Source organism: Macaca fascicularis, chromosome 12, assembly GCF_037993035.2.
Source record: "Macaca fascicularis isolate 582-1 chromosome 12, T2T-MFA8v1.1".
Taxonomy (NCBI): Eukaryota; Metazoa; Chordata; class Mammalia; order Primates; family Cercopithecidae; genus Macaca; species Macaca fascicularis.
In genome coordinates, this window is record NC_088386.1 from 99,120,147 (window position 1) to 99,137,911 (window position 17,765).

General features: G+C 46.3%; 1 protein-coding gene across 23 annotated transcripts in view; it reads left to right on the top strand.

Moving 5' to 3' along the window:
- The first annotated feature begins 8,559 nt into the window (after positions 1-8,559).
- The window catches only part of CYP20A1 (cytochrome P450 family 20 subfamily A member 1), a 59,242-nt gene continuing 50,036 nt past the window's right edge, over positions 8,560-17,765 (top strand). For 6 of the 23 annotated variants that reach the window (XR_012421393.1, XR_012421394.1, XR_012421396.1 and 3 more), the window contains exons 1-4: positions 8,560-9,761; positions 11,290-11,487; positions 16,550-16,599; positions 17,456-17,622. Coding sequence is in view for 8 of the 23 variants with exons in the window: in XM_045367504.3 (XP_045223439.2) it covers positions 11,344-11,487; positions 16,550-16,599; positions 17,456-17,622 (361 nt within the window). In the remaining 15 variants the exon portion in view is untranslated. Of the gene's footprint in view, positions 9,762-11,289; positions 11,488-14,627; positions 14,683-16,549; positions 16,600-17,455; positions 17,623-17,765 lie in introns of those variants that run through there. The other 17 variants (XR_010580042.2, XR_012421395.1, XM_074009813.1 and 14 more) reach the window with 9 other exon arrangements.

A 17,765-nucleotide genomic window follows, 5' to 3' on the forward strand; every position in this document is an offset into this window, starting at 1 on the left:
GCTGCTGAAAAGATACTCAAAAATGTGGAAGCGACTTTGGAAACGGGTAACAGGCAGAGGTTGAAACAGTTTGGAGAGCTCAGAAGAAGAAAGGAAAACGTGGGAAAGTTTGGAACTCCCTAGAGACTTGCTGAATGGCTTTGACCAAAATGCTGATAATCACATGGACAATGAAATTCAGGCTGAGGTGGTCTTAGATGGAGATGAGAAACTTGTTGGGAACTGGAGCAAAGGTGACTCTTTTTCTGTTTTAGCAAAGAGACTGGTGGCATTTTGCCCCTGCCCTAGAGATATGTGAAACTTTGAACTTGAGAGAGATGATTGAGGGTATCTGGTGGAAGAAATTTCTAAGCAGCAAAGCATTCAAGAGGTGACTTGGGTGCTGTTAAAGACATTCAGCTTTAAAAGGAAAACAGCATAAAAGTTCAGAAAATTTGCAGCCTGACAATGCGATAGAAAAGAAAATCCCATTATTTGAGGAGAAATTCAAGTGGGCTGCAGGAATTTGCATAAGTAATGAGGAGCCGAATGTTAATCTCCAAGTCAATGGGGAAAATGTCTCCACCTATGCGGCAGCCTCTTCCTTCACAGGCCTGGAAGCCGAGGAAGAAAAAAATGGTTTCCTGGGCTGGGTCCAGGGTCCCTCTGCTGTGTGTAGTCTAGGGACTTGGTGCCCTGAGTCCCACCTGCTCCAGCTGTGACTAAAAGGGGCCAAGGTGCCAAGATGCCGCTCAGGCTATGGCTTCAGAGGGTGCAAGCCCCAAGCCTTGGCAGCTTCCATCTGGTGTTGACCCTGCGGGTGCACAGAAGTCAATAATTGAGGTTTGGGAACCTCTGCTTAGATTTCAGGGGATGTATGGAAATGCCTAAATGTCCAGGCAGAAGTTTGCTGCAGGGGTAGCATGCTCATGGAGAACCTCTGCTAGTGCAGTGCAGAAGGGAAATGTGGGGTGGGCGCCCTCCACACAGAGTCCCCACTGGGGCGTTGCCTAGTAGAGCTGAGAAGAGGGCCACTGTCTTCCAGAACCCAGAATGGTAGATGCGTTGACAGCTTGCACTGCGCACTGGGAAAAGTCGCACTCAATGCCAGCCCGTGAAAGCAGCCTGGAGGGAGGCTGTACCCTGCAAAGCCACAGGGGCAGGGCTGCCCAAGACCATGGGAACACACCTCTTGCATCAGCATGACCTGGATGTGAGACATGGAGTCAAAGATCATTTTGGAGCTTTAAGATTTGACTGCCTCACTGGATTTTGGTTTGCATGGAGCCATTAGCACCTTTGTTTTGGCCAATTTCTCCCATTTGGAATGGGTGTATTTATCAAATGCCTGCAACCCCATTGTATCTAATAAGTAACTAACTTGTTTTTGATTTTACAGGCTCATAGGCAGAAGGGACTTGCCTTGTCTCAGATGAGACTTTGGACTGTGGACTTTTTGGTTAATGCTGAAATGAGTTAAGACTTTGGGGGACTGTTGGGAAGGCACGATTGGTTTTGAAATGGGAGGAGAGGAGATTTGAGAGGGGTCGGGGTGTGATGATATGGTTTGGCTGTTTCCCCACCCAAATCTCATCTTGAATTGTAGCTCCCACAATTCCCATATGTTGTAGGAGGGACCCAGTGAGAGGTAATTGAATCATGGGGTGGCGGCTCTTTCCTATGCTATTCTCGTGATGGTGAATGAGTTTCATAAGATCGGATGGTTTATAAAGGGGAGTTTCCCTGCACAAGTTCTCTTGTCTGCCACCATGTGAGACATGCCTTTCACCTTCCACAATGATTGTGATGCCTCCCCAGCCACATGGAACTGTGAGTCCATTAAACCTCTTTCTTTTGCAGATTGCCCAGTCTCGGGTACGTCTTTATCAGCAGCATGAAAATGGAGTAATATGTCCAGTTAACACACTGACTTCCCAAATTCTGAGTGAATGAAACCATATAAATAAATTTGGCCCTTATCATCCTTATGTTTTCTTTTCCTTAAACAAATACCCATTTCCATACATACTTCTCAGCATCCCTCTAATACAAATTAGCAAGGTCTCGTTGCTCCTTTGATGTATAAGCCAATGTTCTGCTCCAGGTCCAGGCATTATGAGTAGAGTATTTTAAAACAACAATAGAACCAACCAAATGTGTTCTGCTTTTTATGGTCACTATGTTCTGGCAATAGTAAACTGTGAGTGACAAATTACCCACCCTGCTGTACCATCACCTGTCCCCTTTCTCTTGCAGTGCCTCTGTTCTCTAGGAACTGAACTGGTAATTGTCTCCCTGGGCTATGACAGGTTTAACTGTCTTTACCCCACACAGTCCATTATTACCTTTATTATTTTATTAGTTTATTATTATCAGTCTTTTTTTTTTTTTTTTTTTTTTGAGACAGAATCTCGATCTATCGCCCAGGCTGGAGTGCAGTGGCGCAATGTCGGCTCCCTGCAAGCTCCACCTCCTGGGTTCACGCCATTCTCCTGCCTCAGCCTCCCAAGTAGCTGGGACTACAGGCGCCCACCACCACGCCCGGCTAATTTTTTGTATTTTTAGTGGAGATGGGGTTTCACTGTGTTAGCCAGGATGGTCTCCATCTCCTGACCTCGTGATCCACCCACCTTGGACTCCCAAAGTGCTGGGATTACAGGCGTGAGCCACCGTGCCAGGCCTATTATCAGTCTTTATCGCCTAGAAATAATGAGAAGAAATGGGAATTCTTCCTTAGGATAATGGCCACCACCTTGTTATATAACTGACCCAAAAGAAGTTTCTGAAAGACTTTCAAGTGAAGGAAGTTAGCTTCCTCAGGCAGGGGAGACAGGCCCACTCCCATCGGCAAGGAAGGTTCAGTGGGACTTGGGGTTTCAGCTTTGTCTTCCTCTGACCAAATGTACTGATCTCAGAGTCCTATTCCTTCTCAAACAGTGCTGTAATTTAGAATAAAAGACTTGGCAAGATTCTGCTTTTAGCTGGCATTATAACTCTACAACCTGCACAGTTAGATTTTAGGGCCTGTAACTCAGCCATATCTGCCCTGCGGCTGCACAGATTTTTTGTTTGTTTGTATTTTGAGATGGAATCTCACTCTCTTGCCCAGGCTAGAGTACAGTGGTGCAATCTCAGCTCACTGCAACCTCTGCCTCCTTGATTCAAGCAATTCTCCCTGCCTCAGCCTCCCCAGTAGCTGGGGTTACAGACGCCTGCCCCCACGCCTGGCTAATTTTTGTATTTTTAGTAGAGATGGGGTTTCACCATGTTGGCCAGGTTGGTCTCCAAATTCCTGACCTCAGGTGATCCACCCACCTCAGCCTCCCAAAATGTTGGGATTACAGTCGTGAGCCACCATGCCAGGCCACAAAATATTCTTTTGAGAAGAATGGAAGCCTTCTGGTCCTTCACCTATACCATCTTATGTTGGAAGGTCAAAGCCTTAAACTTGTTTTTTTTTTCTTTTCTTTTCATAAGCTCTATAATGCAGTCAGAAATAGTCATCTATCCCACCATCTTTTTTTTTTTTCTCCTTCTTCTTCTTCTTCTTTTAGACAGAGTCTCACTCTGTCGCCCAGGTTGGATTGCAGTCGTGCTATCTCAGCTCACTGCAACCGCTGCCTCCTGGGTTCAGGTGATTCTCCTGCCTTAGCCTCCTAAGAACCTGGGATTACATGCACGTGCCACCATATCCAGCTAATTTTTGTATTGTTAGTAGAGACAGGGTTTCTGCCATGTTGGCCAGGCTGGTCTTGAACTCCTGGCCTCAAGTGATCGACCTGCCCTGGCTTCCCAAATTGCTGGAATTACAGGCATGAGCCACCGCATCTGGCCTATTCCACAATCTTTTGCAATACCCATTGTTGCTATCAACAATCACTTGACCATGTAAAATTTCTTCCCTACTGACATCCCATCCCATGTCACCACTGGCAATAATTTGAATAACCTTGTTGTCACTGCATGCTACACATTATCACTATCAATAATGAATCTCATCATGAGGTTGTCAAGTATGTGTTTAAACCGGTCCTAGAATTCCAACTTGGGAACTGTTTGAACTGTTTCTGGGAGCCACCCCTTGTGCCAACTAGAGTTAGGTCTGACAGTAAACAGTATCTCACTCCAATAGTTCAAAAGACTTTAAGGAAGAAACTATATACAGAAGTGTGGGGAGGATTAAGGGAACCAATAAAGGATGCTGAAGTATCCAGAGACTAGCAACAAGGGAAACCACTGTCACTCCTAGGTCTGAAGGGGCAAAGAGAGAAAATATTATTGCTGCTCAGAGAGGGTTGGAGGATCATAGGAGGATGCTCTACCTCAAAAGCTATATATATAGTGGGATATAGCTCACGCCAGAAAATATGGCTCAGAGTTGAAAGGGAACAAAACAGGAGGCTTCTAAAGCTGCTCTCTTCTCATCCTCAGCCTACGATGCCTCTTGGTAGAATTAGAAGTGAGCTCATGAGGAGCCCAGGTGGCATAATCTGAAGGAATGAACGTCAGTGGTCACAGTTGCATGGTAAACACACCAGACAGTGATAACGTAAGCATACCCTGAGAATGACCCTATATTCTAAGAACATTGTATGTTCACAATTCCAACCTAAGGAATCCAGGAGTAGCCAACCAGAGATTCATTTGGAGGTTGTTGTCAGCTGGGATTGCGCCACTGCACTCCAACCTGGGTCACAAAGTGAGACTCCGTCTCAAAAAAGAAAATTAAGGCCGGGCACGGTGGCTCACGCCTGTAATCCCAACACTTTGGGAGGGCTCTGCCTTTTGTAATCCAAGGCAGGTGGATCAGGAGGTCAGAAGATGAGCCTGGCCAATATGGTGAAATCCTGTCTCTACTAAAAATACAAAAATTAGCCAGGCATGGCACGTGCTTGTGGGCCCAGCTACTCAGGAGGCTGAGGCAGGAAAATAACTTGAACCTGGGAGGCGGAGGTTGCAGTAGGCCGAGATTTTTCCACTGCACTCCAGCCTGGATGACAGATGGAGATTCCATCACACACACACACACACACACACACACACACACACACACACTAAAATAAATAAATTTGTAGGAGTTTTTAAAGCCACAGAGTTTAAAACTTTTGTGTGTTTTAGATTTTTTTTTAGAGACTAGTTCTCCCTATGTCACCCAGGACAGAGGGCAGTAGCACAACCATAGCTCACTATAACCTTGAACTCCTGGGCTCAAGTGAACTTCTGAGCCTCCCAGAGCCCTGGGATTATAGGCGTGAGCCACTGTGTGTGGTCCAAAAACAATTTTTTTTTTAAGATATGAAGTCTCGCTCTGTCGCCCAGGCTGGAGTGCAGTGGTGCGATCTCTGCTCACTGCAAGCTCCGTCTCCCGGGTTCACATCATTCTCCTGCCTCAGCCTCCTGAGTAGATGGGACTACAGGCACCCGCCACCACGCCCGGCTAATTTTTTTTTTTGTATTTTTAGTAGAGACAGGGTTCCACCTCGTTAGCCAGGATGGTCTCGATCTCCTGACCTCGTGATCTGCCAATCTCGGCCTCCCAAAGTGCTGGGATGACAGGTGTGAGCCACTGCGCCCAGCCCCAAAAGTTTTTTTTTAATTCAACATGAGTACATGTTGAAGAGAAGTATGACAGGTGATGAAGAAAATTACTTTCAAGGATAAAAATACTTTCATTAGAATAAAATTCTATTGGATAAGTGCAATAAAAATAAGTTCAGAAAAAAGAACCATGGAAAATTTCCAGTTGTTCACGAAAAATGTACGGGTTTTTTGTTTTGTTTTTGTCCAGGCTGGAATGCGGTGGCACCATCTTGCCTCACTGCAACTTCTGCCTCCTGGGTTCAACTGATTCTCCTGCCTCAGCCTCCTGAGAAGCTGGGATTACAGGCGCGTGCCACCACACCTGGCTAATTTTTATATTTTAAGTAGAGGCGGGGTTTCACCATGTTGGTCAGGCTGATCTTGAAGTTCTGACCTCAAGTGATCCGCCCGCCTCAGCCTCCCAAAGTGCTGGGATTACAGGTGGAGCCACGGCACCCGGCCAAGTTTGTGTGTTTTTAAAAAAAGTCTGAGAGTTATCACATCACTATTATATTTCCATTCCTTTTCATACAATTAAAAGAGAGCTGCAACAATTTCAAAATGAGAATATTTATAATATATCAGAAATTTAATCCTTTAAAGTCAAGATAAAAATTTTAGATGTCAACACAAAAAATGTATGAACGGATATAAATGTGTGTGTGTATATACATATTCTATATATATTTTTTCCATATATATAATGCTTTTAGGGAGTACCTAGGCAAAACATTTTTAGGAACACAGGAAGAGGAGGTAGATGTCTAGTTTTAGAGACTCACTATAAAATATGGTGCCCTGCCCAATTTCTGGAATTTTTGTCTCTTTTTTACAGCCCTCAAAGTTCAGAGAGTCTCAGGCTGTAGGTCAATTTAGGGCTAAAAGAGAATTCTAGATATCCGGAAGGATTGGTACCTAAGATTATGGTTATATGGCTACTTTATGCACTTAAAACTCTTACGTTTGGCCGGGCGCGGTGGCTCACGCCTGTAATCCCAGCATTTTCGGAGGCCGAGGCCGGCAGATCACGAGGTCAGGAGTTAAAGACCAGCCTGGCCAACAATGGTGAAACCTGTCTCTACTAAAAATACAAAAATTAGCTGGACATGGTGGCGCGTGCCTGTAATACCAGCTACTCCGGAGGCTGAGGCAGGAGAATTGCTTGAACCTGGGAGGCAGAGGTTGCAGTGAGCCGAGATTGCGCCATTGCACTCCAGCCTGGGCTACAGAGGGAGACTCCGTCTCAAAAACAAACAAAACAAAACAAAACAAACAAACAAACAAAAAAACTCTTACATTTACTGTTTTGAAAACCTATTGGGAACATCAGTTTGACAAGAAATATCTTTAAAATTCTAACAAGAGACTTAAAAAAGAACTTTGAACATACGACAGTTTAAAGCACATTTATATGCAGAGAAAGACTTAAAAATACAATTTTTGCCAAGTGAAATATTAAACAGCATGTTTCATTATATTTGCTATAGATGCCAATAGAGTTGGCATTTTCAATGAGGTATGTTTCCTGCTTATGTAATAGTCGCTTATCATAGAAGCTGTAAAATCAATCTGGAATTTCTCTTGCCAAATTGCTGCCTGTTCTTGACATTTTATATTATTAAATATATAAAATCTATAAATACTTTTAGCACACTTTCACTAAAAGGAGCACTAGTAAGTAGCAGGCCTTGCCTTGTATTTCATTAGCCAAGTCAAAACTTCTGAGCCATGCGAAATAGAAAGAGGGGTCCTAGGGTATTTTATGCCCAGGGCAACGAATGCCAAAATCAGTTTTGCTAGGAGCTGTGCTAAGTGCTTTTCATAAAATATGTAAATTAACCTACAGGCAACTCCATGTGGTATTATTTTCACTATTTTACCTAGAAGGAAATGGAAGCTTAGAAAACTCAAGCAATTTACCGAAAGTCAGAGTTAACAGAGCAAGGAAACCTGAACAGAGTGCAGCCTCCGCTCACCAGAAAGTGTCAAAGAACCACATTTACTAGTACTTCAGACACAAATTCTGCGAAACAAGGCGTATCTACTCTTGTTTTACTCCCAGACACTTCCCTGTCCCGGTTAGATCAGTGGTGGTTTTCATTCAAATTTAAGTGTGTAACAGTGTCCCCGGGAGGGCTTTGTTAAAACAGATTGTTGTACGCGCCCCCTCCCCCCGCCCGCCCCGAGTGTTTGATTCAGTAGGTGTAGTTTGGGATCCAGAATCTTTCTATTTTCTTTTCCTTTTGTTTTGTTTTGTTTTTGAGACAGGGTCTCGCCCTGTCGCCCAGGCTGGAGTGCAGTCGTGCGATCTCGGCTCACTGTAGCCTCCAACTCCCCAGCTCAAGCGATCCTCCAGCCTCAGCCTCCGGAGTAGCTGGGGCCACGGGCGCGCGCCACCACGGCCGTTTTTTTTTTTTTTTTTTTTTTTTTGGTAGAGACGGGGGTCTCACTATGTTGCCCACGCTGGTCTCAAACTCCTGGGCTCAAGCGATCCTCCCGCTTCAGCCTCCCAAGGTGCTGGGATTACAGATGGAGCCACCGCGCCGGGCATCGATAATCTGCATCTTCAACCAGCTCCCGGGAGACGTTGATGCAGCTGGTCCGGGGACCACTCTTCGAAAATCATTGGTTTAGAGGTTTTAATCCTGAATGCACTGGGAAAAGTGTTGGGCGGACAGAGCACTGCTAACTCCTAACTTTTCTCAGAAACCTGGGCTCTGCATTCGCCAACAACTCGGTCCCAAGTCGCGGGCATATTCTGTCTGAAATCGTGTGCACCGCAATCGCCGCCTTGGGGTGGAGGATGGCGCTAGGCGGCCTCAGCCTCCGCCTGCTGCTCGCAGGAACCCGCGTCCCGGCTCCTCGGCGATCCATTGCTCTCTCCGCTGACGCCGGCCGCAGGTCTCGGTCACGCCCCCGGCGGCCCGTTGGTTCGCGGGTCCCGCGGGGTGCCCCCGCCCACACGCTATGCCTTAAGTTGGGCCAGGCTGAGGCGTTGCTGCTCGAGCGGCCGATCCGAGACGTGGCTCCCTGGGCGGAAGAACCATGTTGGACTTCGCGATCTTCGCCGTTACCTTCTTGCTGGCATTGGTGGGAGCGGTGCTCTACCTCTACCCGGTGAGCGTCGTCTTGGCTTTCTGGGGCCCTGGGCGCCGCCCCAGCCTCTCTGTCGCCCGCATCCAGGCCGACCTGCCCGCTGCGGGCCGCAGGGGGCGGGCCTGAGGGGAGGGCTCGGGATCCCTCCGGGGCTTCGGCTCGGGGACCGCACCCGGAGTCACGTGACGCCCCACCGGGCAAGCGCTGAGAGCTACGTGGGCTGCGCCGCTACGCCTCAGGCGCCTGGACAGGCTGGCTGTAGCTGCTGAGGAAAAACCCGCGCCTCCGCGGGCCGACCTCACCTTGACAGGCACCCCGCGCCACTCTCCAAGGCGGCTCTCAAGTACTTTGGGCGGCTTTTTGGCAATAACTCCGCTAAACCCAAATTTCATTTCCCGGTGTGTCGGAGGAGACTCCTGGGCGCGCCACTCCTTTCTCCTTTCTTGAGGATTCTGCCAGCACTTGTGTCTTCCTCCTTTCCTTCTGTCCATCGATCTATCCTGACTGGAATCCAAAGTGCTTGAGGTCCAGGTCTTGCTCCTCTGAGGGACTCCAGGGCAAATGCTTCTCTCGGGGAGAGCGCCGCGCTGCCGGTTCGGGTGCGAGCTTGCCTCGGCCGCTGCAGTCTCTCCGAGCCTCCTGTCCTCCTCTCTCCACTAGCCTCCGTCCCCCAGAGAGGGAGGGTCTGAAAACAAAAGCGTTGATGGCTGAGGACCGTCTTTAAAACCTGTTCTACGCACTTTGGGAGGCTGAGGCGGGCGGATCACGAGGGCAGGATATGGAGACCATCCTGGCCAACATGGTTACACACCGTCTCTACTAAAAATACAAACATTAGCCGGGTGTGGTGGCGGGCGCCTGTAATCCCAGCTACTCAGGAGGCTGAGGCAGGAGAATCGCTTGAACCTGGGAGGCTGAGATTGCAGTGAGCCAAGATTGCACCACTGTACTCCAGCCTGGTGACAGAGGGAGATTCCGTCTCAAAAGAAAAGAAAACAACAACACTTGTTCTACAAAGCAAGGTTGTGGTTTTACAGTGAAAGTTGAAAAGTAGCTGAACTGCTGGAATTGACCATACACTTTCTTAAATGTTCTTTTCCGAGCAGGTAAATGGATTAGGCTGGAATCTTGCAACTACACAATAAGGGATTTCCTGAAATCTTATTTTCTGAGAAACTAAACAATTTCAGTGGTTCTTGAATTTTTGGTGGTTTTAAAATGATACTCTTCTTTGATCAGCTCATAGAAGCACACTGTTTATTCTTGGCACAAGATATGTGCCAGATACGGTTCCATGTGCTGGGAATCCAGCCATGAACAAACCAGACAGAAAATTCCTGACTCTTGGAATTTACTTCCTAGAGAAGGGGAACAGACAGTAAAAACAAGTAATATAGGATTGTGCGTAGAAATAAAGTTGGGGATAGGTAGATTGTTATTTCAAAGTAGGATAGCCGGGAGCTAAGGAGACATTTCAGCAGAGACTGGAAGAAGGTGAAGGTGCAAGCCATTCAGGTATCTGAGAAAGAGCATTCCGGGTCGAGGGAGCAGCAAATACAAACCCTAAGAGGGAGACCCGCCTGGTGTGTTCCTGGAAAGCAAGGGGACCAGTGTGGTTAGAATGTAGTAAATGAGGAAGAGACCAGAGGAGAGAAAGTCAGAAGGATGGGGGTGAAGGACAAATTTTAAATGACTTGTAAGGCTAGGCTTTTTTTTAATGGACTTTTGCTGTGTGCCACTGGAGGATTTCAGCCATTTGAAATTGGATAGAATTAAAATTTAATATTATTAGATAAATTTTAAAAGAATCATTCTGGTTGCCAAGTCATGAATAGACTTGGGTCTCCAGGTAAGGATGGAAGCAAGCCGAGTAATTAGGAGGATATTATCATTTCAGTTTGGATCATGTTAGTAGTGGCAGAGATAATGAGAACTAGTCAGTTGTGAAGATAGTGCCAATGGGCTTTCCCAGTGGATTGGATGTGAAATGTGAAAGAGAGGCATCAAGGAAAACACCAGTTATTTTTAGCCTGGTATCTGGAAGGATGGATTAATTCCAGGGAAGATCAGCGGTTTTGTTGTTGTTGGTTGTTCTTTAGTTTTGTTTTGGTGGGAGGTAGTGAGGATTTATAGAGATTAGGAGTTGGTTTTGGGTAGGCTAGGTTTTTTTTTTTTTTTTGAGACGGAGTCTCGCTCTGTCGCCCAGGCTGGAGTGCAGTGGCCGGATCTCCGCTCACTGCAAGCTCCGCCTCCCGGGTTTACGCCATTCTCCCGCCTCAGCCTCCCGAGTAGCTGGGACTACAGGCGCCCGCCACCTCGCCCGGCTAGTTTTTTGTACTTCTTTTTAGTAGAGACGGGGTTTCACCGTGTTAGCCAGGATGGTCTCGATCTCCTGACCTCGTGATCCGCCCGTCTCGGCCTCCCAAAGTGCTGGGATTACAGGCGTGAGCCACCGCGCCCGGCCTGGGTAGGCTAGGTTTGAGATGCCTGTTAGACATCCAAGTGGAGATGTTGATGAGTAACTGAATATATGTCTTGAGTTTATGGGAAAAGTCCAGGCTGAAGATACACATTTGGGAGCTATCAATGTATAGATGGTATTTAAAGCGAGGAGAACCGGTTGCTATCTCCCAGACAATTTAGATACCGGAGAGAAGAGGTCCCAGGGACCATACCCTGGATTCTCCAATGTTAATGGTTGAGGAGAGAAACAAGAGCCAGCAAAGGAGACTGAGAAGGAGCAGCCACATAAATAGAAGGAAGCCAGATGTTTTAAGCAGAAGAGAAGCAGAAGAGGATAATCAGCTAAGTCAAATGCTGCAGATATGTCAAGTAAGTTAAGGCCTAAGAATTTAGTAACATTGAATCGTTTTTTTGTTTCGTTTTGTTTTGTTTTGTTTCGTTTAAGAGATAGAGTCTCTCTCTTGCCCAGGCTGGAGTACAGTGGTACCATCATAGCTCATTGTAACCTCAAACTCCTGGCTCCAAGCGATCCTCCCACCTTAGCCTCTCAAGTTGCTGGGACTACATGCGCATGCCACCACACCTGGCTAATTTTTAAATTTTTAATTTTTTGATACAAAGTCTTGCTCTGTCGCCCAGGCTGGAGTGCAGTGGCATGATCTCTGCTTACTGCAGCCTCTGCCTCCCAGGTTCAAGCGATTCTCCTGCCTCAGCCTCCCAAGTAGCTGGGACTGAAGGCACACACCACCACGCCCAGCTAATTTTTTTATTTTTAGTAGAGACAAGATTTCACTATGTTGGCCAGGCTGGTCTCGAACTCCTGACCTCAAGTGATCTGCCCACCTTGGCCTCCCAAAGCACTGGGATTACAGGCATGAGCCACCGCACCCAATCTAATTTTTAAATTTTTTATAGAAATGAGGTCCCACTGTGTTGCCCAGGCTGGTCTTGAACTTCTGGGCTGAAGTGATCCTCCTGCCTTAGTCTTCCAAAGATTCAGGATTACAGGCATGAGCCACTGCAACATTTGTACTCTTAAGAAGAGTGGTTTCATGTAATTGGGGTGATAAACCTAAATGGGTGGATTCAGAGATATCAAGTATAGATAGCTTTTTAGAGTTTGGCGGTAAAGGGTGCTGGTAACTAGAGAGGGAAGTGAGGTGACGAAATTCTTAAGGTAGGAGAAATTACATTATGCTGATGAGGGCTGTCAAGTCATGAAGGAGAAGCTGATGATGTAAGAAGCTTATGGCCAGCACAGTGACTCAAGCCTATAATCCCAGCACTTCGGGAGGCTGAGGTGGGAGGATTGCTTGAACTCAGGAGTTTGAGACTAGACTGAGCATTATAGTAAGACCCTGTCTCTAAAAAAATAAATAAGTAAGTAAATAAATTAGGCATGGTGGTGAGTATCTGTGGTCCCTGGTCCCAGCTACTTGGGAGGCTGAAGCAGGAGGATCGCTTGAGCCTGGGAGATCGAGGCTGCAGTGAGCCAAGATGGCGCCATTGCACTCCAGACTGGGTGACAGAGTGAGACCATGTCTCAAAAAAAAAAAAAAAGCTTAGGTTCCATGGTCTGTTACTATAATCACTCCTTTGCATATACCTTCAACTCCTTTGCCCTGTATCCTTTGTCATAATCATCTAGCAAACCCTAATTGTGATTAAATCCAATGCTCTGTCAATTCTGCCCCTGAACCCACACAGCTGGGAAAAAAAAAAAAAAGGCGGAAAAGAACACAGCCATACTGACTAGTCTCATTTTAAATTCATGTACCTTAAGTGGGGTATCTGGAAATCACCTGGTGTATCCAGTCTCCAAATCTTCCAGATAACTTTTCATTCCTTCCCTGTCTTCAAATCTTCTGTCTTCACCAATAACTGATAATTTCCTTTTTGTTTTTTTGAGGCGGAGTCTTACTCTGTCACCCAGGCTGGAGTGCAATGGTGTGGTCTTGGCTCACTGCAACCTCCACCTTCCGGGTTCAAGCGATTCTCCCACCTCATCCTCCTGAGTAGCTGGGACTACAGGCGTGTGCCACCACATCTGGCTAATTTTTGTATTTTTAGTAGAAATGGTGTTTCACTATGTTGGCCAGGCTGGTCTTGAACTCCTGACCTCGTGATCTGCTCTCGCCTCCTTCCCTCCTTCCCTCCCTCCCTCCCTCCCTTCCTTCCTTTCTTCTCTCCCTCCCTCTCCCACCTCCTTCCCTCCCTCCCTGCTTGCTTGCTTTCTCTCTCTCTCTCTTTCCCTCCCCCTCCCTCCCTCCCTCCCTCTCTCTTTCTTTCTCTCTTTCTCTCTCTCTCCCTTTCCTTTCCTGTCCTGTCCTTTCCTTTTTTTCTTTTGACAGAGTCTCGCTCTGTCTCCCAGGCTGGAGTGCAGTGACATGATCTCGACTCACTGCAACCTCCGCCTCCTGGGCTCAAGAGATTCTCTGCCTCTGCCTCCTGAGTAGCTGGGATTACAGCGCCCACCACCACGCTCTGCTAATTTTTGTATTTTTAATAGAGACGGGGTTTCAACATGTGTGCCAGGCTGGTTTTGAACTCCTGACCTCAAGTGATCCACCCACCTCGGCCTCCCTAAGTGCTGGGATTACAGGCATGAGCCACTGCTCCTGGCCTCTTTTTTTGAAACAGGGTCTCACTCTGTCACCCAGGCTGGAGTGCAATGATGTGACCTTGGCTTACTGCATCCTCGACCTCCCAGGCTCAAGTGATCCTTCTGCCTCAGTCTCCTGAGTAGCTAGGACTACAGCGCTAACCACTGCACCTGGTGAATTTTTTGTACTTTTTAGAGAGACAGGATTTCGCCACGTTGCCCAAGCTGGTCTCAAACTCCTGGACTCAAATGATCATCCTGCCTTGGCCTCACAAAGTACTGGGATTACCGATGCAAACTACCACACCTGGCCTATTTCATTGAAAAAATAAAACCAATCTGGAGATAATTTCCACACCACCCTGCCTATCTGCCTAAATGTGTGCCCTTATATTCCATGTTCCCTCCTATTACTATGAACTGGCTATGCTCCCAATTAAATGTCCCCCACCATCTCTTCACTCCTGTACTAGATCTCCTACCTTCCCACCCACTCAAGAAAATGGGTCCGGCACAGCAGTTTTTTGTTTCCTTTTTTTTTTTTTGAGACAGAGTCTCACTCTGTCACCCAGGCTGAAATGCAGTGGTGCAATCACAGCTCACTGCAACCTTCGCCTCCCAGGTTCAAGCGATTCTCATGCCTCAGCCTCCTAAGTAGCTGGGACTACAGGAGTGTGCCACCATGCCCAGCTAATTTTTGTATTTTTAGTTCAGACGGGGTTGCCATGTGTGTCAGGCTGGTCTTGAACTCCTGACCTCAAGTGATCATCCACCTCAGCCTCTGAAAGTGCTGGGATTACAGGCAGGAGGTGCTGCGCCCTGCCAAGCGCAGCAATTTTCTTCTGTTTCTTGCATCATCATCATGAAACTCTTAGAATGGACCTTGATTTTTTTTTTTTTTTTAAAGCCAAACCAGCTGGGACCATATATAAACTCAGAACAAAGAAAGAAAAATGTACTGGGTATGTGTTACTTGATGTAAAGTGTGTATTAAATTCTTTAAACACCTTAGTTTAATTGACACAGAGGAAGAATAATACCCTGAATGAAATCATTCTTTTTTTTTTTTTTTTTTTTTTTTTGAGACAGAGTTTTGCTCTGTCGCCCAGGCTGGAGTTCAGTGGCGTGATCTCAGCTCACTGCAAGCTCCACCTCCCGGGTTCACACCATTCTCCTGCCTCAGCCTCCCAAGTAGCCGGGACTACAGGCGCCCACCACCATGCCCGGCTAATTTTTTGTATTTTTAGTAGAGATGGGGTTTCACCGGGTTAGCCAGGATGGTCTCAATCTCCTGACCTCATGATCTGTCTGCCTTGGCCTCCCAAAGTGCTGGGACTACAGGCGTGAGCCACTGCGCCCGGCCTTTTTTTTTTTTTTTTTTTTTTTTTTGAGATGGAGCCTTGCTCTGTCGCCCAGGCTGTAGTGCAGTGGCACGATCTTGGCTCACTGCAACCTCTGCCTCCTGGGTTCAAACAATTCTCCTGCCTCAGCCTCCCGAGTAGCTGGGACTACAGGTGTGTGCCACCACGCCCAGCCAGTTTTTTATATTCTTTTTTCTTTTTTTTTTTTTTTTTTTTTTTTTTGAGACGGAGTCTCGCTCTGTCGCCCAGCCCAGGCTGGAGTGCAGTGGCGCGATCTCGGCTCACTGCAAGCTCCGCCTCCCGGGTTCACGCCATTCTCCTGCCTCAGCCTCCCAAGTAGCTGGGACTACAGGCGCCCACAACCGCGCCCGGCTAATTTTTTGTATTTTTAGTAGAGACGGGGTTTCACCGTGGTCTCGATTTCCTGACCTTGTGATCCGCCCGCCTCGGCCTCCCAAAGTGCTGGGATTACAGGCGTGAGCCACCGCGCCCGGCCAGTTTTTTATATTCTTAGTAGAGAAGGGGTTTCACTGTTAGCCAGGATGGTCTTGATCTCCTGACTTCGTGGTCTGCCCTCTTCAGCTTCCCAAAGTGCTGGGATTACAGGCCTGAGCCACTGCGCCCGGCCGAAATAATTCTTTAAAAAAAAAAAAAAAAATTCATTTTAAGTTCAGGGGTACAAGGGCAGGTTTGTTATATAGGTAAACTTGTATCATGGGGGTTTGTTGTATAGATTATTTCATCACCCAGGTAATTATTAAGCCTAGTACCCATTAGCTGTTTTTCCTGATCCTCTCACCTTTTGAAAGGCCCCAGCATGTGTTGTTCCCCTCTATGTGTCCATGTGTTCTCATCATTTAGCTCCCACTTCTTTTTTGTTTTTTTGTTTTTTTTTTTTTTTTTTGAGACGGAGTCTCGCGCTGTGTCACCCAGGCTGGAGTGCAGTGGCGCGATCTCGGCTCACTGCAAGCTCCGCCTCCCAGGTTCACGCCATTCTCCTGCCTCAGCCTCCGAGTGGCTGGGACTACAGGTGCCGCCACCTCGCCCGGCTAGTTTTTTGTATTTTTAGTAGAGACGGGGTTTCACCATGTTAGCCAGGATGGTCTTGATCTCTTGACCTCGTGATCCACCCGCCTCGGCCTCCCAAAGTGCTGGGATTACAGGCTTGAGCCACCGCGCCCGGCCTAGCTCCCACTTCTAAGTGAGAACATGTAGTATTTGGTTTTCTATACCTGTATTAGTTTGCTAAAGAAAATGGCCTCCATCTCCATCTATATCCCTGCAAAGGACATGGAAATCATTCTTTTCCATGCAAAGAATCCCTTTTTTTGTATTTTAATATGGAAATGATTTCTTAGATTTAACTTAATTGGAAAGCCATTATTTAAGGTCCTGCAGATGTGTTGGTGAAACACATCTTACTTATGGGTTATATGATAATTCATTATTATAAACTTTTTTTTTTAAGGCTTTCAGACAAGCTGCAGGAATTCCGGGGATTACTCCAACTGAAGAAAAGTGAGTAATTATTTTCTTGGAATTCAGTAGAGTTAATTCTTCATTATTGATATCAAGACAAAACCATATTTTTAGCCAATCATGGTAGCTCTTGCCAGCTACTGAGGAGGTTGAGGTGGAAGATTGCTTGAGGCCAGGAGTTTAATGCTGCAGTGAGCTATAATTGTGCCACTGCACTCTAGCCTAGGTGACAGAGCCAGACTGTGTTTCTAAAAGATAAATAAATAAAAAGAAAACTAAGGTTATTTTGTGGTAGGACTAGGGAGACAGATGGAATAGAGTAGGTAGTTCAGAAGACAAACCAAAATGATAAACCATATTTTTAGATTACTCATCTTATTCAATTCATTTCCTTTGATTGCCCTACCTTTACCTTGGCAGGTAACCTAAACTTTGTTAACAGAAAAGAGAGTCGTGTAAATCAAAACATTTCATTGCTTTCACTTCCCCTTGCCAGAGAAAGCTGAAAAGAAGATTAAGATAGAAGGAAAGAAGGAAAAGATCGCCATAGCTGATCTGATGATTTTCACCAGCTGATGATGTCCGTTGTTATCTCAGAATTAGGTGCTGGGAAAGTGGGATAGTTTCCAGTATCTAAGTCAGATGTTCCTATGGAGCTTTCTTATTTGGTTTGAAGTGTTAAGAATTCTTAAAATATCAGACAAATCCATATCTAAATATAACTATAGAAATATAGCAAGAAGGCAAATATAATTGAGTTTTGGATTTTGGACTAATTTGAATTTCATGAACCTTTGTTCTCATTTATTGACACAGTTAATTCAGAGTCAACTGTTGTTTTTCTGATTTTTCCAAGTTAAATTGATGATTTTGTCAAATGTTGCTCTTTTGCCAGAGATGGTAATCTTCCAGATATTGTGAATAGTGGAAGTTTGCACGAGTTCCTGGTTAATTTGCATGAGAGATATGGGCCTGTAGTCTCCTTCTGGTTTGGCAGGCGCCTTGTGGTTAGTTTGGGCACTGTTGATGTACTGAAGCAGCATATCAATCCCAATAAGACATGTAAGTTTCATTTTCTTTCTAATTACCTGATCCTTACCTTTTAAGAATGAATGTTTAGCCCGGGCACGGTGGCTTATGCCTGTAATCCCAACACTTTGGGAGGCTGAGGCAGGTGGATCACTTGAGGCCAGGAGTTCAAGACC